We start from the raw sequence: 26,377 nt of genomic DNA, 5'->3' as shown, positions 1-26,377 counted from the left end.
GTGCGATGTTGGCATAAGTGGAACCATATACATTCAGTTGGTTGTGAAAGGGGGCTATTTTTAAATGAGCACATTAGCTGGTTAAGCTAGTGGGAGCTTGCGCCATGGGGAAGTTTAATGGTAAATGGATGGCTAATCCCACGTTCGTGACATGGTTGGCACCGGTTCCAGGCTATAGCTGGAAATTATAGCTTAAATTTAATTTTAAAAAATAGCTTAAATTTGGTCAAAGTGGCCTTAAAAAGGTCTTAGTCTTAAATTTGGCTCCCATAAACCTGCAGTTACCCTGATGTAACCATAAAATTACATGTAAACATCTGTGTAAACGAATAGATGGTGGTGTGAAGGTTTATAAGAGAACATTTGCATGGTCCCGTATGACCAATCAGATAGCAGAACACTTTGATCTTGTCTCTACTTGGACTAGCCCTTAGCTGATCAGTCCTTTTGGTTGTAATCTCTAGGTTTATCTTAGTAAACAATATGCTAGGCCTTATTTAACTGTACAATAATTCACATGTTTAGTTGTGCTGCTGTGACACGTATGTGGTGTCGAGGCATCTGCCAGTAGGAGATCCTGTTGGATGCCGAAGGTGAGATGAACAGATTAATGAGAGCAGAGTGGTGGGACGAAGGGGCTTTAAGGACTGGATCAGATCAGAGGCTGGGAGGAGCAAGGAAAAATCAGATTGACCTCACCGTGTAATCCACTTGTCACAGTGTTTCACTCCCATCTCCAGTATGTGGCCAGTAGGTCATGCTCTGTGAAACACGGTTAAGACAGATGGACACAATGGGCTCCAGAATAACAGAGTACTTTCATTTCCGGTAAGAAAAACCGAGTTGATCTGCATGTTTGTGTGATAATACCTCTTTGAAATCAATCAGTTGTAAAAATCTTCTCTTTTTGATGTGTTCATTGCAAAGGTCTGAGTAAGGTTTTAGGACTGTAGACTTTTGAATTTTTCCCACGTGTGGTACCGGCACATATGCCATTTAATTCAAGACTATCAGTATTTTCTTATTTTCAATCAGTAGGTATTTACTGTTTTTTCCCCTACAAAACTCAATAATGGGTAATATTTTAAGCTCATCAAATAGTAGCTTTTGGATAAATATTGTACTTTCTGATTCACTCATAAACTTACACAAATGTTGATTTCAGTATCCAAAACCTTTTTATATGGTCTTGTGTAATCTATAAAGGATTCTGATTTTTGTCTTAAAATGTTTCATGATTTTGATTTCAATCTAATGGAGGATAATTGATTCATAGCTCACATTTTCATTACAATCGACCCAGTTATTGGTTACTGACTGGGTGTACTCCAGTGGTAAACAATTTATTTATAATTTCAACAAATATCTTATATTTGCTATTAGCACTTAAGATATTGGCTCAATTTCAGTCAAATTGGCTGAAATAAACTAGAGTAGGCTCATTCTTGGCTTGTTTCCCATCGGTGTCACGTTTTTCCTGCAGGAAGTGGTAATTTCCCCTTAAGAGCAGCAGGGGGCGCTCTCGGCTACAAAAAGCTGACCTGTGAGTTTGGGCCAATGACTCGCTGATCTGCGGTCAGTTTGTAATCCAGTCCCAGTCCAGAGCGCGCGGCGCGAGCCGAAGAGCGAGAAAGACGAGAAGAGTCAGGCCGAGGGACAAAAACAAGTTCAGCTTGAAAACACCCCCAGATAAGACGTAGGCGGACATTTAGACTTGAGTACCTATCGATTGGTGTTCGGATGTCGTCCGTGTGTGGAGCAGAAAGAAGAAGAAAAGGAGGAGAAACATGAGTCGGCACCAGGCTTCACAGGGAGTGGTTTTAACGGGTTACCACAGCAACGCCGAACTGTTACAGCAGACGGGACTGTGTTCGTCCAGCTGTCCGTCAGGAGCAGACCGGGAGAGCGACCTGCTCAGGTGGGACTTGTGGCTGGTAGCCACCATAGTCATTAAAGCAGGCTGTGTGTGTGTTTATGAGCAAGTGGGCAAAGTTCGCAGTGTTTTCCTCCTTTTTTTTAGCGTGAATGTGCTGACGTTACAGAATAGCTGAATAAAGCGACTCATCATGGTGGGGGTGCGTCCGACAGGAGGCCAGCAGGAGCCTGGGGAGAGCTTGGCCTTTGACCTTGGGTTAGATGTTTTTCCTTTACCTTAATCCTAATCAGCAGTCTCACCTTGGCTATTACTCTTTTTTTATAAGTTCAGCCAAGTCGGAGCCCACACACTCCTGTGTGTATATTTAATCTGTTGTAGTAGGATTCATAGTTCCATCACTGCTGTAATAATCAGCTCCAAACCTCCAGGACTGTGATCTCAAAATGTAAACATCTACGAGGAAGAAGATCTTATTTGGAGTTTGGTCAAATGTGTTCAAAGTTCTGCAAAGAAGTCTTTTTCCAAACGTATTTCCACATCTCTCCTCCACATGGACGTAATTTTCACTTTAGAAGTGGGGGGGACACGGGGGGGGGGGGGGATCTTTACAGTATGTTCTAATGTGAAACCGGCTTCAACACAAACGGTTGTTTTCCGCTTGGTCCTAGAGCTCAACCAGTGTCAATTTAATATAGCGTAATATTGTTTTTGGATGGTAAAAAGTGCAGGGGTCAAAACTTGACTTTGGAAAAAGTGGGGGGGACATGTCCCCCCTGTCCCCCCCCCCCAAAATTACGTCCATGCTCCTCCTTACGTCCTTTACTCTTGGGTGTCGTCGGGCTCAGACTTGGGCCACAAGATGCTTTGGTCGCATTCCTGAAGGTGTGAAACTGCCTGGGGATCAGATTAGGGGCAGCATTGTAGGTCTGGGATTCTCAGAATCCTGTGTGTGTGTGTGTGTGTGTGTGTGTGTGTGTGTGTGTGTGTGTGTGTGTGTGTGTGTGTGTGTGTGTGTGTGGATCTATACTGTGGGTGCATGTGCTCCAGATAGCTTGTTGAGCTAGCCTCACATTACAGACTTCCTTTGTCTGACTCTGCTGAGCGTGTGGGACCTGTCTAGGTTGACTTGTGTACTCCAAGTTAGGTAGTTATTGTTTCCTTCAGCTCAGGAAACGAGAAGCAAACAGGCCGTAAGGTTTTCGGACGTCTGACCTACGGAGCCTTGGCTTTCGTAACTCCGGCAGTCTGGAAAGGTGATGTTTTCGTACATCTGATTGAAGGAAGTCAGAATGTTCAGCAGCTTGTTTGGGATTTGCAAACCGTCTACACCGTCTGACCTGGTTAATAGTGTTAATTAGATCACACTCACCTGTAATTTGAACACTTGAAATAGAATACTGTCATCAGACGCGCGTACAACTTTGTTAGCAGTGGCAAACCTATCCAAGAAGAGGGAATATTCTGCTAGATCCATCAGAACTGAAGGGCAGATGATGTGATGAAGCGGTCGGCCACTGAGGGGGAGGACACAGGCGTCCTCTGTCTTCGTATGGTCCAGCTGACAGCTGTTGGTCCAAATGGAAATGCCACACACACAGAGCATTGCCAACCCCTTCCCCCCATTGTTTATTGTTTAAAGTGGTTGTATCTTGCCTTTTCTCCTCATTGTCTCCATTTTATATAGAAAAATTCTCAATTATGTTAATTAAAAATGTATTGTGGTAAATAAAGACCTAATATGAGTAAAAGCATAGGGCAGGCTTCAAATGCTACAAAATGTGTTTGTTATTTTATGTTTATTCATTTAGCTGACGCTTTTATCCAAAGCGACTTAAAATTTATAACCTATAGGGCATGTGTGTTAATACAAAAGATAATTGAATGTTTCAACACATTTGATTATTAAGATACTCATTGCATCATGCTCTGTTTTCATAGGAAAAGCCTAATACTTCTTACTTTGTGTGTGAAAAAACTTTAAAGGGACTTTACCAACTTTTGAATTGTTATGCTCGCGATCGCCCCCTCAGGCCAAAAGTGTAACGGCAGCTTCAATAGTAGGCTCGTGCACGAGGCGCACATGCTGTACGTGCACACTCCTTAACGAAAACAACAACTGAGACAGTCCCGTGTGTGTGTGTGTGTGTGTGTGTGTGTGTGTGTGTGTGTGGCCCGGAGGACAGAGGACAGGAGAACGTGCAGCTAATTAATTAAATAATTTGGTTCTGTAGCTTTCTCTTCAGCACAGCCGACAAAGGTTTATGATGGGTCAGTCCTCCTGCATGCTCAGATCATTCCCTTCCCTTGCTTGAAAAATTGTTCCAAAATGAAAGTTGAACCCACATCTTTTTTATCTGTGAATTCAATGCCGTTCGGCGAGTCTCAAATAAAAATTTGGGCATCTTACTGTAGAAAAATATACCATTAATGTAAAAAAGAAACTCTAAATGAACTATGTTCACACCCAGAATCAAACCCAGGTCTTCTGCATGAGAGTCAGACATCTTACAAGGTGAGCTACACTCTAGTAACATTCACAGTATCTGTAACTTTTATATCCTTGATGACAGCTGAAACAACGTTCAAAGAACGGTTGGGAGTGAAAATGGCTATTTTGTTGCTAATTAGCAGGAAATATCTAGAAGAAAGTTCTACAGAAAGTAGCTAAGGGTCCTCAGAAATGTAGCTAGCTTTGTCACTAGGCGTTAGGAACAGCGACAAAGTGGCACTGCCTCTCTCTCTGCTGCTAAAGCTACGGATAGCAAATGCTACGGGTGATGCCTGAGCGTGAACGCGCATGAAGCAGCCTGCTCGACCCGAGCATCTCTCTTTTTCTGTGATTTTACAGAAAAACAGGCAATCGCAGTAAAAATGCCAGGGCTCATTCTACAGGACCAGGGCATTGCAGGAGAATGTATGAAGAAGACATTTATTATTTCTATACATGTTTTGGCTGTCAGACTTCCATAATGTCCCTTTAAATAAAAGTCGTTATCAAAGCGGTACAACATTGTGAAGTTGTTAGTGGAAAACACGAGTACTTTAGCCTTTTAACCTGTCAAATACCATTTATTCTAAGGGTGTCCTCTATCCACATATCGGCTATTAATATGTGCTGTGAAGACTTTTTAAAACACACACACACACTTGTGATCATGTGTTCACACATTAGCACAGTTTACTTCATAAGAGAAAGACTCCTGTTCTGTTCATCGGAGCTGAATGATGGTTCGCGTTATTCCTGTTTCCTCTGTTTCCCTAATCTCACACATTCTTCTTGCCCTTACACCCTTCGTGTTTGTCAGCGGCTGATAAAAGGTGTGTGAGAAAAGGTACGAAGACCAAAACGTGCAGCTGCAGCTCTGTTTACCTTTAAAGTTCACCCGTGCATGTTCTGTATGGAAGTGAGTTTGTTTTATTCACAAGGGCAGCCCATGTACCCTGAGTGAGACTAAATATTCTAAAGAGGATGGTGGAATAGTAAACACACGTTTGAGCTTAGCGTTAATGGCGTTAATGGGTTTATTGTTGTTGCCTTTTGTATCTATTTTAAGTTTAAATTGTTGTAAAAATGTTTTTGTTGGAGAGCAGAAAGTGATGCGTTATATCCAAACAGATGTGCACGTTGTTTGTCTGCAGAATTTTATTACAATTTTTAACCCTCTGGAGGCAGGCGTTGCAGATGTGCAACAGTTAAAACCTACCTACCTGGTTACTCCACATACGTAGTTCACGAGCATTATTTTTTACTCAGAAGTACCCCTGAAGGACTAAGTTTTTCGTCCTGTTACCAAAGCTTAATTTGAGCCTGAGAGGGTTAACATTTCACTTGCTAAGCTAACATCGAAATATATATTTATAGTTTGACTTTGCAATTTTTAATATACACCACAGTCCTTCGTTTAACTCCTCTTGTTCACTCGCTTCTTACACAAATAGCTAAGCAGCTAATCACAGCAGCAGGAACAACTAGCTGCATTTGGGCATCGATGTTGCGAAGATGATTAGCTGAAGTTTGAAACTGAGCATCAAAATGGAGAAGAATAAGGATGTTGCGTGCGGCAGTTATCAGTGTGAGTAAGTCTGATCTAGCATTCTCACCCATAACCGTCTTTAGAGTTTAATGGTCTCCATGATAACTCTTGGACTAGAAGAGTCTGGAAAGACGTTTTCTGGACTGACGAGTCTGGATTTCAGCTGCAACATTCAGATGATCACCCTTGGCAGGCTGGTGTCCAGGGTAGGTTCCAGACGAACGCTGTGAGGCGGCAGCCCCGCCAACCGACTATCCCGCAGAGGGCTCACAACCCACTCAGAAGAATACCCTTGTTTAAAAAAACCTACCAGAGAAAGAGAGAACCTGGACTGCTCCACACGGTAACAGACCCAAGCCTGCCCCTGACCAACGAGTATGGATTAAACTTTGCCACAAGACCTGCGTGGCCACCTGGAACATTAAGATACTCCTTCACCCCGAGCAGCCACCCTGCTGTCCCGAGAGCTCTGCCGCTATGACATCACACTGGCAGGGCTCTGTGAAGTCCGACAGCAAGGCGATGGCAAAATAAAAGGTCCACCGGCTGGAGACGACCACGAGGTAAACCCCGCACTCGTTGTAGCGAGCGATGTTCAACGATTCAGATTTGCTGTGGTGAATGCAGAATGGCACAAGACCGCCAGCAATGGAAACCTCTAGTTTACCTGGTAGGCTCAACGACACCTGACCCCTTGCAGGAGCCGTGATGATGACGTGATTCATGCAACCGGGTCAGAGTTTGGTGGCGCCAACATAATAGCATGGATTCATCCTGCCTTGTGATGCTTCAAGCTGCAGTTGGTGGTGGTGGGGAAGATGATCTTGTCCCGTTTTAGACCCCCTGAGCCTGGTTTTAACACCACAGCCTACCTGATTATTGTTGCTGACCACGTTTATGACCACAGTGGAGCTGGTGGCTACTTCCAGCAGGATAAGGCACCATGTCACGAAGCTCAGATCATCTCTAACTCGTTTCTAGAGCATGAGCTCACTGGACTCCGACCTCCGCAGTCACCTAGTAAGGCAAGGCGGCTTTATTTACATAGTAGCATCAGAAAACAAGAAGGTCACGAATATAAAGATTTACCTAAAACTCTTTCTGACTGAATAACTCATCATGAGCTTATCTTCATCTCACTGATTTAAATCAAATGTCCAAGAAAAATCTGCTAAATGGAACGTTTCTGTCATTCCACACAAGCAAAATAATCTAGGAGGTCTCTAATCTAGAGGTCGTAGGACAGAGTCGTATGAGGAAGAAAAAAAATGAGAAGGACAATGATGGAAAATGGAAATGAAGATAGTTTACTGTTGGTCAAACATGTAATCAAACCGTGTGTGGTAGCTTAAAGGCTGGGATTGGCAGTCTGCTGTGGTTTGTGCCTTGCTCAGTGGTATCTTTCAGAGTAATGCTGAATTATGTGGATAATTCACAATTAATGAATACATAAAATAATCTCTGTTGTTCCTTTCAATGCACCGTTTATCACTTCATCATTTATTTCCATTAATCCATTTTTTCATCTATCGTCGTCGTCGTCTTCCTCCGCTTATCCGGGTCCGGGTCGCTGGGGCAGCATCCCAACTAGGGAGCTCCAGACCGTCCTCTCCCTGGCCACCTCCACCAGCTCCTCCGGCAGGACCCCAAGGCGTTCCCGGACCAGATTGGAGATGTAACCTCTCCAACGTGTCCTGGGTCGACCTGGGGGGCCTTCTGCCGGCAGGACATGCCTGAAACACCTCCCCAGGGAGGCGTCCAGGAGGCATCCTGACCAGATGCCCAAACCACCTCAACTGGCTCCTTTCCATGCGGAGGAGCAGCGGTTCTACTCCGAGTCCCTCCCGAATGTCCGAGCTCCTCACCCTATCTCTAAGGCTGAGCCCGGCCACCCTACGGAGGAAACTCATTTCGGCCGCTTGTATCCGCGATCTCGTTCTTTCGGTCATTACCCAAAGCTCATGACCATAGGTGAGGATTGGGACGTAGATCGACCGGTAAATCGAGAGCCTGGCTTTCTGGCTCAGCTCCCTCTTCACCACGACAGATCGGCTCAGCGTCCGCATCACTGCAGACGCCGAACCAATCCGCCTGTCGATCTCCCGATCCCTCCTACCCTCACTCGTGAACAAGACCCCGAGATACTTAAACTCCTCCACTTGAGGTAGGACCTCTCCTCCGACCCGGAGTTGGCAAGCCACCCTTTTCCGGTCGAGAACCATTTTTCATCTATCGTATTTTATCTAATGTCACCTTTTCTTCTTCTTCTGCATATGACTCGGTCATTATCTAACCAAACAGGCAAAGGTTTCAGCTATTTTACAGCTTTCTGGTGATTTTACAGTATCAGGCAGGTTTATTCATTTCATAACGCATTTGTTTATCTTTGCAGATAGTTCTGGTCTTTTTATGAGTATTTTTATGGAAACTTTATGACTATTGTAGCTATTTAAAGATACATGAATGGCTTCAATTTGGAGATTCAGATTCATTCTGACCAGATTGACACGCTAACAGATAGTACAAGCTTGGTGAAGACCGAAAGTCTTCCTAAAAAGTGATAGCAGACCGGTTCAAGCCAACACTTTGGTAAACTTTTACCTGTGTTAGTTTTGCATGACTGGTACTTCTGGCTTAAATAGCAACAGGAAGTGCCCTCGGCTGTACTGGACTGTCTCCCATTACAATACAGTAATTGTTTTCAACTTCTCCACAGAAAGCCACTTCAAAGATTAAAAATCTCACACTAATACATATTTTTAGGCATCCCGTGAGAACTCCTAAAAGGAAGTGTTATCTTTCCTTTTAAATAGAATTGATCTGTATTTTCTAAGCACCAGAACAGCTCATAATAGCATTTTTAGGGTTTTTTTGGTCTTTAGTAACTAAACTGCTGTTCTTCCTAATGATAAAATTACTATTTTGGTTACAAATTAATATTTGTTACTTCTGAGCAGCTCTAGTGACGGATATACAGCCCTGTTCATTTATGATGGTGCATTGTGACAGCCTGGTGAGCTTACTCTGAGGAGTTGCATTCATCCTGATGAAGTTATATCTAACAGTTTTCATATGTGCATATATTTTTCTTGCACGTAAGCTAATTTGAGTGATTTTGCATTATTATTATTGCAATACTCAAATCCTCCCTTCATTTTCAATCTCTAGAGAAGGTCACAACACTTTGCTTTTCCATCTTTACAGCAATAATCTCGTGAACATTTAGGATGCCATCAGAATGCAAAAAACAAACAATTTAAACTTTAGATTAAAAAAACAGAAAACAGGTGAATAGATGTGCCGTTTCGGTTTGGCTCCAGCCTTCACGCTGAAAGGCACTTAACCGTTTTCTGATGTCAGCGGGAGGTAACCCCCCCCCTCTGAGATTTCACCATCCCTCGCCTCTTCTTAGACAAAGCCTGCTGTGTTGCGTTTGTGTCCTCTCGGTTGAAGCTGTAACTCACAGTTGCACTGTTATCAAGTTGTTTACCGACTCGTGCTGCAACATTGTCAGAAGATGTTGAACTTTAGAGTCTCTCACTTATTAATTATAGATGTTTTCGGCTGTCATTAGCAGCTCTTTCCATCTGCAGTAAAGAGCTGTAGTGAACATGTTTATCTAGAAGAGCCAAGCCCAAAGAGCAGAAGAGCTGCCATTATAAGTCCCAGCAGATGTTGCCCTCATTAACGGCATAGTTGGGAATTCTGCTGGTTTTTCTTTGGTTTACGTGTCCTTGAGTCACACTCTGAGGTTTGTGCTGCTGCTATAAAAGGCAACATTTATATTCCAGGAATTTATTTTATGGTCGGAGCTCATAAAAGTCATAATGCCACTGATAACCACGGTGCAAAGTGCAAAAACAAGTGAAACGGTACTTTTGTTTTCTTAAAGGTAAAAAAATGTTAGTTTGCATCCAAAATCCATCAGATTTGTGTCTTCGTTACCCCACTTTTCATTGTTTCTATGTGTGCCTCTCATCCACAGCAGAAAAACGGGCCACTACTCCCTTCATCAGAACCCAAATGTGCAAGAAGATAAATATGAACAGTCTACTGGCACAAATAGTGCAAACCCCAGCAGCGCTAACGGACCGTCGCTCCTCCGTTCAAGTTCTGCTGTTTGCTCCAACCCCCATCCTTCCTCCAGTCCCAGGCACAGTCCTGATACCAGAACCAGACACAAGCCCTCTTGTCAGCGCAGCGGTTCTCAGGTAGGAATGGGGAAGAAATGTTGTTTCTCAATACATTTTATGATCCGTTTGCCATCCAAGGGGAGTTCTGAGTGGAGACGCTGCTCCTCCGCATGGAGAGGTGTTTACTGAAGTGGCTTAAGCCAGTGGCGCCCCTAGGAGGTGGCTAGGGGGAGCGTGGCCACCCTACTGGCCCCCGCAGAGAAAACCACTTCCACCTTTCTGAATAAATCACATTCATGTTAAATAAAAGTTGAGTCGTTTATTTAAAAATTCCCAATTTAAATATATACATGTGTCACTGAGGCTGATCATTTACAAACATATAAACCCAAACAGCAACAGGCAAATTAAAATAAAATTCAGAACAGTACATTTTGAAACAAAAGATCTGTTAGAAATTATTCATTCATTCATTATTCATCAAACACTCAGTTGAATGCATCCTAATAAAGGTCATAGCATCAAACAGAAATGAGCTCATAAGTTTGTTTAGTTTAGAGACATTTTAAAGAAAGTTTACATTCTTTTGAGGACCTTGCCGGAGTTCAAATGAGCAGCCAGCTGCTGTCGGGGGGGCCTGTTCTGACTTGATGGGTTTTTTTTTCATCATCTTGTTGCATCACATCCTGACCTGTTTTTTTCCCCCACAAACAAATCAAGGAAGACAAACTACAGGTGAGGACAGAAGCATGAACAAGGACCCGAGACTGCTGGGGAGCGGTTCCCAAACGTTGTCTGTTTTCCAGGACTCGCTGGACGAGCTGGAGATGGATGACTACTGGAAGGAAGTGGAGAATATCACCAGTTCAGACGGAGGAGGTGGAGGAGGGAGGGGAGAAGGAGAAGCTCAAGAGGAGGAGCAGCAGAAAGTTCCTGAAGGTGGGATGCATTTGAGAAGATGTGGAAGGGACATAAATGTTACCCTCCTTTTTGCATTTTCTTTAATTCTCAATGACATAAAAACGGTTGGGATTACAAAGTGAGCTAGTCGGAACAGGAGTGAGTTTATTTCAGCATAACATCTAAATCTAAAGTGTGTCAGAAATTAGTGTCTTAACGAGATTTTCCTCCTAAATCTTATAAACTCGAGCTACTGAACAGAGGTTTGCATTCATTTGATATGTTCTTGGCATGTTTTGTCTAAGGAAATGTTAATGCTGCATATTTGAAGCAGAGGGATTGGTCCAAGCTGAGACTTGTGGAAACTGCTTTTTTACATTGCACATTATTTTTATAGGTTAGCCTTAAAGCCTATTGTCCTCACGATTATACATCCTCTTCCTGTCTAAAGTCTGTGATCAGTTCTGTCTCTTCACCACATCTGTGTGAGTGTTTAAGTGACCCGTGTTCATGTAAACATGCTTAAATAAATCCTTTTTATGTATTTTTCTTGTTAAACTGAAGACATGCTTCTTTTGCTGCTGGTTTATCACAAAATCTAAACGTATAAATAAAATCGTCCCTCGTCAGTCATGTGCCAGTGTTTGTTTCTTCCAGAAGGAGAGCAGGAGGAAGCATGGCTTGCAGAGGCGGGGCTAACACGACTGTTTGATGATTCATCAGCAGCTGATGACCAGGATCAGGTGTCAGATCTTTTTCCGTACAAACATGGAATGCCGCGTGTGACACAGTAGATTAACCTGGAAGGACATCTGCAGGATGAGTAAATAGATTCTGATTGACAGGAAGAAGACAGCGCAGTGTTCCTGTCCACCCTCACCAGAACCCAAGCCGCAGCGGTAGAACGCCGAGTGGCATCGCTGCATCAGACGTTGCTACGGCGACGCAACCGCCAACACCTTCCTGATGTTCGGGATATATTCAGACCTCCTGAAAAGGTGAGATGATGAAAGCGTGATGTCATCCTTTAACCAACAATTACATAAATGTGCTCAAGTCACAACTGTAGCCACAACACTAATAATAAAAAGCTAATCAAAGTATTTTTGCTTTTTTAACTTTTTAGAAGATATAGTAGAGCAGAAAAGAAAAAGTAGCCCTCAAGGAAATTACTCAAGTAAAGTACAGATACAGAGAAATTGTACTTAAAGAGCAAGTCACCCCCAAATCCACTTTTTTTTCTGATAAATTATATAAATGTGTGTCTAATCGTGCTGCAGACACGTGTAGTCAATAGTTTTGCACTTTAGTGCATTTTTGTTTCATATTTAAATTTTCTGCCTAAAACTGTCAGTGTTGTGCCGTTGTCAGGTAAAAACTGCACTGCATTTGAATTTAAATCTGCCATCTCTATTGGCTAAGAGGTACCCTAGAACGTTAGCTGGTACCATATGATGTCACAATGTCGTTGTGAGCCTGTGTGTGTGTGTTTGTTAGCAGCTCCGCCCTCCCGGTCTGCTAGGCAACAGCATTTGTTGCATTTTTCAAACAGGAAGTGGGAACGGAGTATTACTCTAGTAGGGGGTGACTTGCTCTTTAAGTAACAAAGTCCTTTGTTAGATTCCACCACTAAATACATTTATTACTAACATTTTAGTTGCAACCCTAATGTACCGTATTTTCTGGACTTTAAGTCGCTCCGGAGTATAAGTCGCACCAACCATAAAATGCATAATGAAGAAGAAAAACACACATATAAGTCGCACTGGACTATTAGTTGTATTTTGGGAGGAAATTTTATTATTTTTCTTACAAAATCTGAGACCAAGCATTTCACATTGCAAGACTAGTACTGGTAACAATAACAGAATAAACAATCAGGGCGCAGCAGCGCGCCACGGTCTCCAGCAGGTGATGGTGGGGCAGGGGAGCTCATTCCTGGTCTGGAGCCGGCCCGCAGCAGCGCGGTGTCCATATTTTGGTATATAAGTGACTTTGGTAAATAAGTCGCAGGACCAGCCAGACTATGGGAAAAAAAGTGTGACTTGTAGTCCGGAAATTACGGTAATCTGTCTTTTGCAGTGAGCAGCAAATGTATTAATTAAACTCTAAAAATGTTGTTAATGAGATGTGTGCATCGCACTCTTAGACGCTAGTGCTTTTGCGCTGGAATCTATGACCCTGAAAGTGGTGTAAATTGTATTTTGTTATTTAAACCAGCACTAATAAATATGATTGAGCGTGTAGCAGTTCATCCGTCTCCAGCTGGGTCGTTGATATCGAGTTGGTTTCCTCGTCAACTATCCGGAGGCTCTTCGTCACCGTGAGGTTTCCATGCAACGAGCCTCCAGGAGTACAGACCATTTGTTCTGGGTAGTTTATCTCTTGTGCTAGCTGAACCATAGCTGAGACATTATATCAGCATTAATACGGGTCAGCGTCCGATACGGTAGTTTCATGAAGCGTCTCCTTGTTAGGTGAAACCAAAGAATGTTGATGCTGAAGTTTATGATCTTCCTCTGTTAAACAACATTTCCCATTTTTACATTAACCTCAGTAAGAGTCTGGCGGCACTCGTGAACCGAGTCACGCCACCGGGTTTCAAGTCTTTTTTCTTTTTTTTTATATGTTATAAATAAAAAGTTGGGAACTTTGACTTTACTCCAGTCTTCTACTTGACCGCACACTTCATCCATGAGTAGACTAACAGAGAAGGTAATGTGTAACCGCTTGTTGTGACTTTCCAAACGCAGCATCCTGTATTGTTCTGTATCTGTTTGTTGCAGGATGAAGATCCTCAGAAACTCGCAGGAGGAAGTGAGAACAGGCCAAAGGACGCATCAACCGCTGGTGTGTGGAATATGCATTTTAGGATTAGTCAGCATGGAGTCTCACAAGCGTGTTTCATGTGTGTGTTTTTTTTTGCCTAAAGATGTGATGCGAGTTAACTCATCTCAAGAAGAAGTTTAGACGAAGTCCTACCAGTGGCTGCGATAAAATCAAAGAAAGCCCTTTAGTAAAACTGCATGTTGGCTGTATTGAGCGAGAACATTTCGAGCCTATAAACGGATAAAAAATGAAGGAACACCGCTCATCTGGGTTGAGGTGCTGGATAAAAGATTGAATAAAGAGGAACAAAATCTGCACACTTCAATCTGTGATAATAAATGAGAAGAATAAATATTATATTGCAGATTGAAGTGTGCGGGTTTTGTTCCTCTTCAAGCCTTAAAATGGAAAAAGCACCGTGTAACTTCTCCTTTTACATCAGCTGAGCACGCTTAGCCTTTGTTCATCTCCATTATTTGTTCTGGCTTTTATTTCTGTTTGTTTCTACAGAAACTGAGACGGAACTGAACGCTGAAGTGGCTTTTTCAGAGCAGGCGCTCTCTTACTGGGACAATCATCAAAGGTTAAAGGTCACCACCAGCCTTAATGCCTCTGACGACAAACTACCAGTGAGTCACTGACGCACAAGCCATGAGTGATGGACATTCCTAGTTTGTGTTTGAGCCCGAGTCGATGTTGAGCGACAGCAGGATGATTAATAACACGTTTAAGATCATATTTTGTTAAATTTTAACCTGTTAAGTGTTTTTAGTGTTAAACTGGAGCTGTGTGGTTTACGGGCTGGTTTAGACTTGGGAAATTTGCTTTTCCACATAAATCATCACAACGAAAACTTGTTTTTCATAAAATTACAGAAAATTCAAAGCTAATTTAGCAACACAGGAACTTTTATAGACTACACTGCCACCTGGTGGTTCACGTCAGTATTGCTAAAGGTTTCCATTGGAATAATCTCTTAACTGTTCATGTTTTCACAGTTTCAGTTACTGATTTCCTCTTGTCCTATTTTACTTTGTTTTTCTCTCTAGAACTTTAAGCTGCTTCGGGATAAAACGGGTCAGACCAGAATTGGAGATCTGTCTCCTTTGGATATGAAAAAGGTAAAAATGTAACAGCAGATCTAAAACATAACATATGTTTGGTCTTTTGAAAAAGAGACTATTCCAAAAAAAATTTCTTTTTTTAACAATCCTTAAGGTGCAAAGGCTCGTGCTGGTGGAGGTGACTGCTCTGTTTGACACTGCTGGGATAGACCTTAAAGCGCATAAAGCTGTGAAAGTAAAAGCTAAAGGTAGAAACACTGAAAAATAAGAACAATTCTCAAATAACACAAAAATATCGACTGGTGTGGGTAAAATTATTGGTGCCTTTATGTTAAACAAAAAAGGAAATCGGTCATTGCTTTTGATGACAAACAGAACTGAATTAATCACTTTTATTTAAAGGGACATTATGGAAGTCTGACAGCCAAAACATGTATAGAAATAATAAAATTCTTCTTCATACATTCTCCTGCAATGCCCTGGTCCTGTAGAATGAGCCCTGGCATTTTTACTGTGATTGCCTGTTTTTCTGTAAAATCACAGAAAAAGAGAGATGCTCGGGTCGAGCAGGCTGCTTCATGCGCGTTCACGCTCAGGCATCGCCCGTAGCATTTGCTATCCGTAGCTTTAGCAGCAGAGAGAGAGGCAGTGCCACTTTGTCGCTGTTCCTAACGCCTAGTGACAAAGCTAGCCACATTTCTGAGGACCCTTAGCTACTTTCTGTAGAACTTTCTTCTAGATATTTCCTGCTAATTAGCAACAAAATAGCCATTTTCACTCCGAACCGTTCTTTGAACGTTGTTTCAGCTGTCATCAAGGATATAAAAGTTACAGTTACAAGGACGTCACTGGTGCTTTAGCTCACCTAGTAAGATGTCTGACTCTCATGCAGAAGACCTGGGTTTGATTCTGGGTGTGAACATAGTTTATTTAGAGTTTCTTTTTTACATTAATGGTATTTTTTTTACAGTAAGATGCCCAAATTTTTATTTGAGACTCGCCGAACGGCATTGAATTCACAGATAAAAAAGATGTGGGTTCAACTTTCATTTTGGAACAATTTTTCAAACAAGGGAAGGGAATGATCTGAGCATGCAGGAGGACTGACCCATCATAAACCTTTGTCGGCTGTGCTGAAGAGAAAGGTACAGAACCACATTATTTAATTAATTAGCTGCACGTTCTCCTGTCCTCTGTCCTCCGGGCCCCACACACACACACACACACACACACACACACACACACACACACACACACACAAGGGACTGGCTCAGCTGTTATTTTCCTTAAGGAGTGTGCACGTACAGCATGCGCGCCTGGTGCACGAGCCTACTATTGAAGCTGCCGTTACGCTTTTGGCCTGAGGGGGCGATCGCGAGCATAAAAATTCAAAAGTCCATAAAGTCCCTTTAAGTTACCCATGGTTGAATGTTTTTTAGTGGCGCTATCATTTTTTTTAACATCTTTATGAATTACAAATCTTCAGTTTTTGTTTGTGTGGACAGAAAGCGGTTTGTTCGGCGTTCCTCTCAATACTTTATTGGAACAAGACCAAAAGCGGGTTCCTGGGACCAAAGTGCCATTCATCCTGCAGAGGGTGAGGATCCTAGTCAGACGCAAAGGTTTCAGGATTTACAGCAGAGATCAGCTGAAATCAAACATTCAGAGTCGTACATCGTAATGTTTTTAATATTTTTGTGGTTTGTATTCTCCTTTAGCTTATGAGGTACATTGAGGAGGAAGGCTTAGACACTGAGGGGTTGCTACGGATACCTGGAGCAGCTACTAGAGTCAAGGTGTGTCCCTCATCATCCAAAAGGTGAAAACTTTTTAAATACATGATCAAAGTTTAATTAACACCTGTTTATTGTTGTCTATATACCTCAAATGCAGTCACTGTGCCAGGAGCTCGAGTCCGCCTTCTACGATGGGACGTTTCCATGGAAACAGTTGAAACAGCATGATGCTGCTAGCCTTTTGAAGCTGTTAATCAGGGAACTGCCCCACCCCCTACTGACCGTGGAGCATCTTAACGCTTTCATTGCTGTCAACAGTGTGTATCTGTGTTGTATTCTGAGACGTTTTCAGCCACGGAGCTCAGATCACATCGTGCTTTTCTGTTCTGGTCTTTTACAGAATTCCCCACAAAGAAGCAGCAGCTGCACGCTCTGAACCTGCTGGTCCTCTTGTTACCTGAGACCAATCGGGATACTCTGAAGGTAGCTCCGAAAGGCATCCCACTTTCACACCAGAACATCCTTACACCCTGAATCCATTTATAATGGGCAGTGTTGGGAGTAATGCAGTACAAAAGTAATTAATTACTGTAATGCATTGCTTTTTGCTGTAATGTGGTAATGTAAGGCATTACAGGGAAAGAAAATGGTAATATTTACTCGGTACAATTGTCAGTAACGCGGTAATTACAATGCATTTTTAAACCCAGAATCAAGATGTGTTCCTTAAAAATTCAAATTGCAGGAAACCCGAAGAAAAATCCAGTATCTGCATATATTACGTCATTTATGGACTCAGCTTTGCGGGCAGAGAGGACGCAGCGGTACGCGGTAACGGACCGCGGTCAAGCCAGCCGCATCTTATCCGCCGCGAAAATTTCATTGCGCGTTTACAACAGTCAACGGCTCAAATACTCCAGCTGCGTCCTGCACGCGGCCCCTGAAACATTCACAAAATCGCTCCACTAAAACAAAATAATTCACTTGCGATCATTCATATCAGTGCATATTCTCTGGTATTATGTGCTTTTCTGACGTGCTTTTCTTGCCTCAGCTGAGTTCATAATCTGTACCCCGGTGATTTCAACTCATTACTGCTGGAGCGCCGCACATGTGAAGATCCCTTTGGCTGATCGTTAGAAAGTAGGAAGTCTAGGAAACAGTTTTTTCTGGAAGACGGAGAAAACCTGCAGCATGCAGGAAGGTTAGAGAGAGAAAGGGCCAGAAATTGTTAAAATAAAATCAAGAAAACAAACCAAAGTGCTTGAAAAGAAAAAAGTAGGTAGATTTATCACCATTACACATTTTTACCAGTGAAAAGCAATAATATATAAGCATTTAATATTTATACATGTGATCACCCCAGAAGTCAGTCCCACATCCAGGGCCGTATCAAGGTATTTGGGGACCAAGGTAAATAAAGGCTTGGAGCCCCCACCACCTCACTCCCTGCTCAGATGGCCCTATAAGATGGCAGCATGCTGAGAGTACAGATTGTTGTTGCTTTTATTTAATAAACAACCATTTTAAAGCACTGTTATTATATCTGACTGTTTTTAACAGCAACCCTAGCTCAGACGCCACATCACCTTCCACATACATGTCATGAGCTCACTGAGAGTCACATGACCAGATTCATACTGAAGTTGTTTCGGTGAAAGTAACTTAGAGTAATGCAAAAGTAGTGTAATGCCTTACATTTTAAAATCAGTAATATTGTAATGTAATGAATTACTTTAAAATGAGGGTAACAAGTAATAAATAATGCATTACAGTTTTGAAGTAACTTGCCCAACACTGATGATGGGAATGTCTTTTTGCCAGGCTCTAGTGGAGTTTTTCCAACGTGTGATTGATCATCAAGCCAAAAACAAGATGACTTTGAACAACGTCTCTGTCGTCATGGCACCCAACATCTTCATGTTCAAAGGTTTTCGGTCCAAGGTTACGGAGCAGCAGGAGTTCTACATGGCAACCAATACGGCCAACATTGTGCGGCTGCTGATCAGATACCAAGATCTTCTTTGGACTGTAAGATCCAAACGTCACACAACGCTTTGATGACGTTTCTCTAAATGTGTCCTGAGGCTGTTTTTTATTTTCCGTCTTCTTCATTTAGATCCCAAAGTTTATTCTGAACCAAGTCAGACGACAAAACATGGAAAGTCAACGAAAGTTGAATAAAGAGAAGGCTGTTCGGAAGCTGCTCAAGAAAATAACCACCGACAGACCGCATGAAAAAACAATCCCCGAGGTAAGAAAAGAGCTCGAGTCCGAGCTCACTGGTGTGGGTTCGAGAGAAAAAAGAGATCGACCATTATAAAGGCTTAAATCCTAGGTACACTGTGGGTGAAAAAACTGAACTGCAGTTTTATAATAGTCATCATAATTGAATACAGCTGAGAAACCGATCTCAACATTGACAGATTAGCTCATTCTGAATTTGATGCTTGCAACAAACACTAAAACGATCATGCTAACTGTTACAAGCCATCTTCCCAAGCTAGCCTCACTCTTATAAAAATGTTACCGTCTCAGGGTTGACTTGTATTTCTATGTTGCGTGGGCGTGATATCAGCCGCTCTTTAATCTGCCTGCACACCGTAGGAGCTAATTAGCAATCACCGCTAACCTAGACTCTGATTCTGGCAAAATCAACTTCATGCAGCTGAAGGGAGACTCGGTTTACTCACAATCCATGTCAATCCATGTCCATGAAGCTTATGTACACTTCAGGTTAAGACCCTTTCCAGCTGTTCCTTTTATGCTGAGGAGACAACTGACTTTACCTGTAGCCTAGGATGGAGGAAACACTTATATCAATTACACCTCGGGATGGCATTTACAACCTGCATCTCACCTTTGCTCGGTTACCGACAGGAGGAGACCCCACTCATGAATCCTTTTTTCGTTCCACGAATTCGAGGAACTAGGTTTTATTTAAAAAAAGAATAATAATCCAAACGAAACCCCGACAAGGCGGGTTAATAAGTGAAACAACTCTTTGCCAGTGAACTGAGTTATAGCAAAGTTGAGCTGAATAAGCTCTCCAAAGAAGACACTGGGTCAGATTATCACAGACAAAAAGCTCAAAGCAAAAGCTTCCTTCTGTCCATCTCTCTACTTCACACACTCTTCCCATCAAAAAAGCCCTCTTCCAGACCCAGTAGCTCCTTTTTATTTACTGCCCCCCCCCCCCACAATAATTTCTTTGTTTGCTGCTTCAGACTTAAGACTTCCTGGTCACGTGTTCCTCTTCTTGTTACTTCTCCAACGGCCCCAAAGAGACCATGAATCTTGGATGTCATGATGTCACCTTTTCTTCTCCCAGTCTTCATCCGTTCACATGTTTCTTCTTCTCAGCGCCTCCTGCAGGCTTTCCTCTCTTCTTCTTTGGGATTACATCACCTCCTTTCGTAGCATTGGTCAGCAGAGGGAGACGTGTGGTTACCCGTCCCTTTTCTTCTTCTGCCCAGGGTCAACTGGTCATCTCCAACAGAGGATAAAGGATAACATACCGGTACATGCTTACTCCCAACATCTTTTCAGGTCAAGACAGGTTATGTCCACAACATGAATCTTTTAACCATATCAGCAGAGTGAAGGCACAGCATTGATTTACGACATCACAGTTCAGGCGGCTACTGCCAACACACACACACACACACACACACACACACACACACACACACACACACACACACACACACACACACACACACACACGAGAAGGTAACAGGCCGTTAGCTTGGTTTCACACACACAGATACATCTTGTAGAGCCTAGAATTGATTTCACATAATCCAGACTTAATTCCATACATTAACAAGTCTGATTATACTCCATACAACACTAACAAAGAAAAAGGTCCAGATATCCCTCCTTAAGGTTAGTTTATGCTTGACGCGTCCGCGAGGTCCGCACGGCTCCGCGCGGCGAAATTGCATCATTTTAACAACCACGCCCCTCCACCGCGCCTCCGCACGGCCCAAACTTTCCGCGCCGCGCACCTAGGAAATTTTCTAACCACGCAGACGGTCGGACGCGTAAAAACATGGCGGACTGGCAAGAACTAGTATGGCAGAGGTTCGTAAATACAGACATTTGTATGATTCAGCTCCCAGAGATCACCGTGATCAACATGTTGTTAATAATTCTTGGAGAGAAATAGCTCGCACTGTCGGAAAAGACGAGGACGCTGTTAAAAATGCTGGAATGCCATGTTGTAAACAGTCATTTCTACTTCTACTATGGTGTAGTGTTGGATGCATGCCGTAGAGCTCCATGCTGCCCCCTACAGTTTGGGAGAATATTGGCTCACCGCAGAGACGAGCCGCATGAACCATAAACGCTGCGAGTCGTGAGGCGCGTTCCATCCGCGAGCCGCATCACCAAGCGGAAAGTAAATGTGTCAAGCATTCTCTTCATCCAGAACAAAACAGCTCCTCCTAGTGGTTAGCTGCAATTCTCCTGATAAAGAAAGCTTTTTTTACTGAAATGTAATGAAACTGGATGGCACTCAAGTGGTGTATTTGGCATAACAGATACAAAATAAACGCATAAGAAAAATGGGGAGATTATTAAAATATATGCGTACAAATGAAATGATGTGCATACAGCTTTAATACAGCAGCAAATGTTAATCGAGATCAAATGGATTTTTACTGTCAAGTACAGTCGTGGCTGAAAGTTTTAGGAATGACAGGAATTAGTTCTCACAAAAGACTGACAAACTCGTAGACGATAACTTGGTAACAGTTGAACTCCGTCAGAAAATGTCTGATCATAGCTTTATATTTTACATCTTTAATCTGAGGGGTCGTCCTGGTCTTTCCTGTGGCGCTTTGTGGTTACGTGTTGGTTTAGTACAACAGAGACCGCTGAGCAGATCAAATCAGATGGAGTCGTTTTACTTTCATCATCACAGTAAATGAGATCAGAGTGCTAAACAGTTCTACCCGAGTGTTGTTAAGATCGATTCAGATCGATTCAAAGTCAGCTGATGGTTTTCACTAACATTTTTGTCATGTAATATGCACTGGTTGTTCAATTATTAAATAGATGTCAGGTTTAAACACGTTTATACTGAGTGTATAGATTGGGGGCTGCATGACTTAATTTTTTTTAAAGTAGACAGTCAAGTAATGAAAGTCGAGTCGACTTTGACTAGTTGTTGATGACGTCGTACACCTGAAGCGGGTTGGTTCGCTGGAGTCTTTGACAATTAAAATTGCGCCCACATTTTCAAAGTTAAACATCTCTTTTAACAAATGTAGTTTCTGCATCTTTACTGCTCTGCTTCAGCCCTCTCCCCCTCCCCCTGCTTCAGCACCCTCCCCCTGCTTCAGCCCCCTCCCCCTGCTTCAGCCCTCTCCCCCTCCCCCTGCTTCAGCCCTCTCCCCCCTCCCTCCCGTGCAGCGGCCGCAAACTCACTAATGCCCCTGCAGCCTCTCAGAGTTCCTGCTACTCTAAACATTAAAATAATTATTTCATTTTCTGTTCCTCACTTCTCAGGGGCGTGTCCAGATCTTTTAAAACGGGGTGGCCCAGGTGAGGCACAACTTTGTTCATTGGTGGCACCAATGGTTATGCTTTTTTTGTTTTACCCCCAAGCCTTTTGTGGACAATGAAAAGCCTATTTAAAGGTAAATTAGTGTGTTAGCACCTGGGGTGGCCAATCAGATTCCAAGGGTGGCATGTGCTACCCCAGGCCACTCCCTGGACACGCCCCTGTCACTTCTGATTACCTTCAATGGTGTCTGTTTGTTGCAACCACCAGATACAAAAACTAACTTGTTTTTATTTGACTATTTTTCTGTCCTGTCTCTGTTTATTATCTTCCTGCATCTCCTCTCAATCCTAAAGAAAAACTGCTACCTGGCTTCATATACAGGTGCTGGCCAGTAAATTAGAATATCATCAAAAGGTTGAAAATATTTCAGTAATTCCATTCAAAACGTGAAACTTGTACATTATATTCATGCAATGCACACAGACCAATGTATTTCCAATGTTCATTACATTTAAATTTGATATTCATAAGTGACAACTAATGAAAACTCCAAATTTGGTATCTCAAAAACTTAGAATATTCTGAAAAGGCTGAATATAGAAGACACCTGCTGCCACTCTAATCAGCTGATTTACTCAAAACACCTGCAAAGGCCTTTAAAAGGTCCCTCAGTCTTGTTTTGAAGGCACCACAATCATGGGGAAGACTTCTGACTTAACAGCTGTCCAAAAGACAATCATTGACACCTTGCACAAGGAGGGCAAGACACAAAAGGTGATTGCTAAAGAAGCTGGCTGTTCGCAGAGCTCTGTGTCCAAGCACATTAACAGACAGGCGAAGGGACGGAAAAAATGTGGTAGAAAAAAGTGTACAAGCTCTAGGGATAACCGCACCCTGCAGAGAATTGTGACGACAAACCCATTCAAAAATGTGGGGGAGATCCACAAAGAGTGGACTGCAGCTGGAGTCAGCGCTTCAAGAACCACCACGAGGAGACTCATGAAAGACATGGGATTCAGGTGTCGCATTCCGTGTGTCAAGCCACTCTTGAACAAGAAACAGCGCAAGAAGCGTCTCGCCTGGGCCAAGGACAAAAAGGACTGGACTGATGCTGAGTGGTCCAAAGTTATGTTTTCTGATGAAAGCAAGTTCTGCATTTCCTTTGGAAATCAAGGACCCAGAGTCTGGAGGAAGAGCGGAGAAGCACAGAATCCACGTTGCATGAGGTCCAGTGTAAAGTTTCCACCGTCAGTGATGGTGTGGGGTGCCATGTCATCTGCCGGTGTTGGCCCACTCTGTTTCCTGAGGTCCAGGGTCAATGCAGCCGTCTACCAGGAAGTTTTAGAGCACTTCATGCTTCCTGCTGCTGACCAACTTTATGGGGATGCAGACTTCACCTTTCAACAGGACTTGGCACCTGCACACAGTGCCAAAACCACCAGCACCTGGTTCAAGGACCATGGTATCCCTGTCCTTGATTGGCCAGCAAACTCGCCTGACCTTAACCCCATAGAAAATCTATGGGGTATTGTGAAGCGGAGGATGCAATACGCTAGACCCAACAATGCAGAGGAGCTGAAGACGACTATCAGAGCAACCTGGGCTCTCATAACACCTGAGCAGTGCCACAGACTGATCGAGTCCATGCCACGCCGCATTACTGCAGTTATTGAGGCAAAAGGAGCCCCGACTAAGTATTGAGTGCTATACATGCACATTCTTTTCATGTTCATTCTTTTCAGTTGGCCAACATTAGAGAAACAAACATTTTTTTCATTGGCCTTTAGAATATTCTAATTTTCTGAGATACCAGATTTGATGTTTTCATTGGTTGTCACCTATAAATATCAAAATTAAACGTAATAAACATCGGAAATACATTGGTCTGTGTGCATTGCATGAATATAATGTACAAGTTTCACGTTTTGAATGGAATTACTGAAATATTTTCAACCTTTTGATGATATTCTAATTTACTGGCCAGCACCTGTATATTCACCTCATGAGTTACCTTTGAACTGCAGTTCTAAAACATCTTAGGTGTGTTCTTGCTGTGCGTTATTTCTAAATCCATGTTGTCGTTCTTTTATAAAACACAGAAACGGTTTTGTTACCTGTTATTGACGCTACAGTTTCGCAGACGGCTGCCGGCGAAACTGTAGCGTCAACAACAGGTAACAAAACCGTTTCTGTGTTTTATAAAAGAACGACAACATGCAGTTCTAAAAGATCTACCAGCCGCAAAAACAGCGGAGTGCGCGCTCCGCGCCGGCCGCACCAGTGAGATGCGTCACCGGAGGACAAAACAGGTGATGCGTCCCGCTCCACAGCAGCGAAACGCGTCAGGCACAAATAAAAGACAGAAAACATAAAAGGAAATGAGCCGACATGAACGATCGCGTGTTAACTTTGTTTTTGAGGTGGCGACACCTGATTTGATAATGTTACTTTGGCCGTGCTCAGGACGCAGATGTCTGGAGCGCGTCAACGATCAGAGCTTAGCATGCGCAAGCTGGTTAAGGTTAGCATGGGGGTGAGGGGAAGGTGTGCAGCCCTAGTGTCTAGTTTAAGATTAAAATATGTTTCAGTTTGATAGCAGCAGATCCTTCTGTGGAAGGGAAAGTTTTCAGTGGAGTGAGAAACAGCGACATCTGGTGGTGCTGCTCAGCATTTCTATAAAAACATATGGGAGGTGATTTTAATGTGTGTGCTTGTGTGTTCATCAAAAACACCAGATCAGTCGAAAAGAGAGCTGATGCTTGCCTTTTTTCTACCAGTCCAGAGGGCCGGATTACCCAGAAGCAGATCTGTTTATATTTATTAAATAATGGTGAATAGTGTCGATAGTGACGCTCGACACCAGAGCTGGGAGACCAGCTGTTTGAGTTTTATCAACAAAAGATGTACAATTCCTTTATGTCTACATTCTTTCCCCGTCTGTGTTTAGTGGGAGCATGAGTGCGTAGATGATGGCAGTGTTAGGATGATGGCCTCGTTCTACAGAAGTGTTTGTTTAAATGTGATCGACGTTATGTTTCTCTTTGTTTACAACCAGGAGAACTCGCAGGGGTTCATTCGAGTTCAAGCTCCCCAGTTCAGTAAAGTTTCCATGGCCGTTCAGCTGACTGAAGACTTACAAGCTGCTGATGTGTTAAACCGCTTCCTCAGCCAGGACAGGTAGCACCCACCATACTTTTGCTCTCTGATATTTGAAAACTTGCGTCATGTTTTCCTAATTTTTTGTCCTCCTAGTTTGGTGGCAGTGAAAAAGGAAGATTTGTGTCTTTATGAGATCGGTGGAAACATCAGTGAGTCCCCTCAGCAGAAAAACACTCCAGAGTTAAAGTTCTCCTTAAACACTCGCTGCTGTCTTTTTTTTTTTTAGAGGAGAGGTGTCTCGATGGGGAAACGTTCATGAAAGACCTTTGCCAGCTGAACCCCGCAGCCGAGTGGGTCATCAAAACCGTGCAGCGATGAAATGCATCGCTGGATCCATTTCTTCATTGTGTCCTGCTGAAACAACGCTGGTTCGCTGTAGTTGCTGCTCAGCCTGGATGCATTCGGACCAGCGAACACGAAGCAAAGGATCAGTTTAAGACCTTATTAAATATGTAACCAAAATATAAGATCTACATTTTGCCTATAAGCTGCCTTTATGCTGCTGAATCATAATTTGGACATCATGAACCTCTTTCCTAAAGAACAGCACAGCTCTCTGTTTAGTTTAAACCACTTTTTTTTTTATTTTAAAATATAAGTCTACTGGTGGATGTTTCCTCCCATTCCCAAACTGTGATTAATAGATTTTTGTTTTGGTAACATGTTTGCATTGAACAGAAAAAAATAAAAGTGTGCAATAACTTTTTAGCAAGACAAAGACTAGCGAGGGCGTACGATGACATCAGTGGTTCAGGTATGTGTGCTGTACTGTATACCAGAGCTTTCAGAAACCGTAGATGTTTGAGTGTGATGATGTGGGAATTTATGTGTGAATACCACTAAATTAATGCAAAGGAACCACACGTGTACACTTGTACTCTTATACTGTTGTATCTTGTTGGTTTTCATTTAAAATAAATCAAAAGAATTGTTTGTTTGTTTTTTAACCAAAGATTTGATTATTTTAATTAAGTCAGACTGTTAAGTGCACATTTTAATGTGACATACTGCTGAGTTGTTTTTTAAGGCCTTGTGAAATGATGCATTCATTCATTTTGTGTCCAAAATTTGTCAAAATCTTTGTTTAACCTTGCCAGTGATGTCCCGTTGCTTTTAGCTAGCAGTAGAATATTT

At 42.7% G+C, this 26,377-nt stretch overlaps 1 protein-coding gene across 4 annotated transcripts; it reads left to right on the top strand.

The window, feature by feature from the left end:
* The first annotated feature begins 778 nt into the window (after positions 1–778).
* Positions 779–26,189, top strand: arhgap18 (Rho GTPase activating protein 18). 4 transcript variants are annotated; one of them, XM_054748356.2, is made up of 18 exons: positions 779–828; positions 9,896–10,121; positions 10,850–10,982; positions 11,601–11,686; positions 11,789–11,941; positions 13,730–13,793; positions 14,283–14,401; positions 14,822–14,893; positions 14,991–15,084; positions 16,342–16,433; positions 16,555–16,632; positions 16,730–16,889; positions 16,973–17,055; positions 18,397–18,603; positions 18,692–18,826; positions 25,140–25,261; positions 25,337–25,392; positions 25,470–26,189. In XM_054748356.2, the coding sequence occupies exons 1-18, from the start codon at positions 785–787 to the stop codon at positions 25,559–25,561; spliced, it is 2,016 nt and encodes a 671-aa protein (XP_054604331.1). In that variant the 5' UTR covers positions 779–784; the 3' UTR covers positions 25,562–26,189. The 4 variants fall into 4 exon arrangements, with proteins under 4 accessions (XP_054604331.1, XP_054604330.1, XP_015803472.1 ...); XM_054748355.2 differs by lacking the exon at positions 779–828 and adding an exon at positions 1,648–1,918 and having other exon boundaries at positions 9,899–10,121; XM_015947986.3 differs by lacking the exon at positions 779–828 and adding an exon at positions 1,648–1,918.
* The last annotated feature ends 188 nt before the right edge of the window (positions 26,190–26,377 follow it).

Source organism: Nothobranchius furzeri, chromosome 2 (genome assembly GCF_043380555.1).
Source record: "Nothobranchius furzeri strain GRZ-AD chromosome 2, NfurGRZ-RIMD1, whole genome shotgun sequence".
Classification (NCBI taxonomy): domain Eukaryota; kingdom Metazoa; phylum Chordata; class Actinopteri; order Cyprinodontiformes; family Nothobranchiidae; genus Nothobranchius; species Nothobranchius furzeri.
This window is presented reverse-complemented; position numbering and strand designations above follow the sequence as displayed.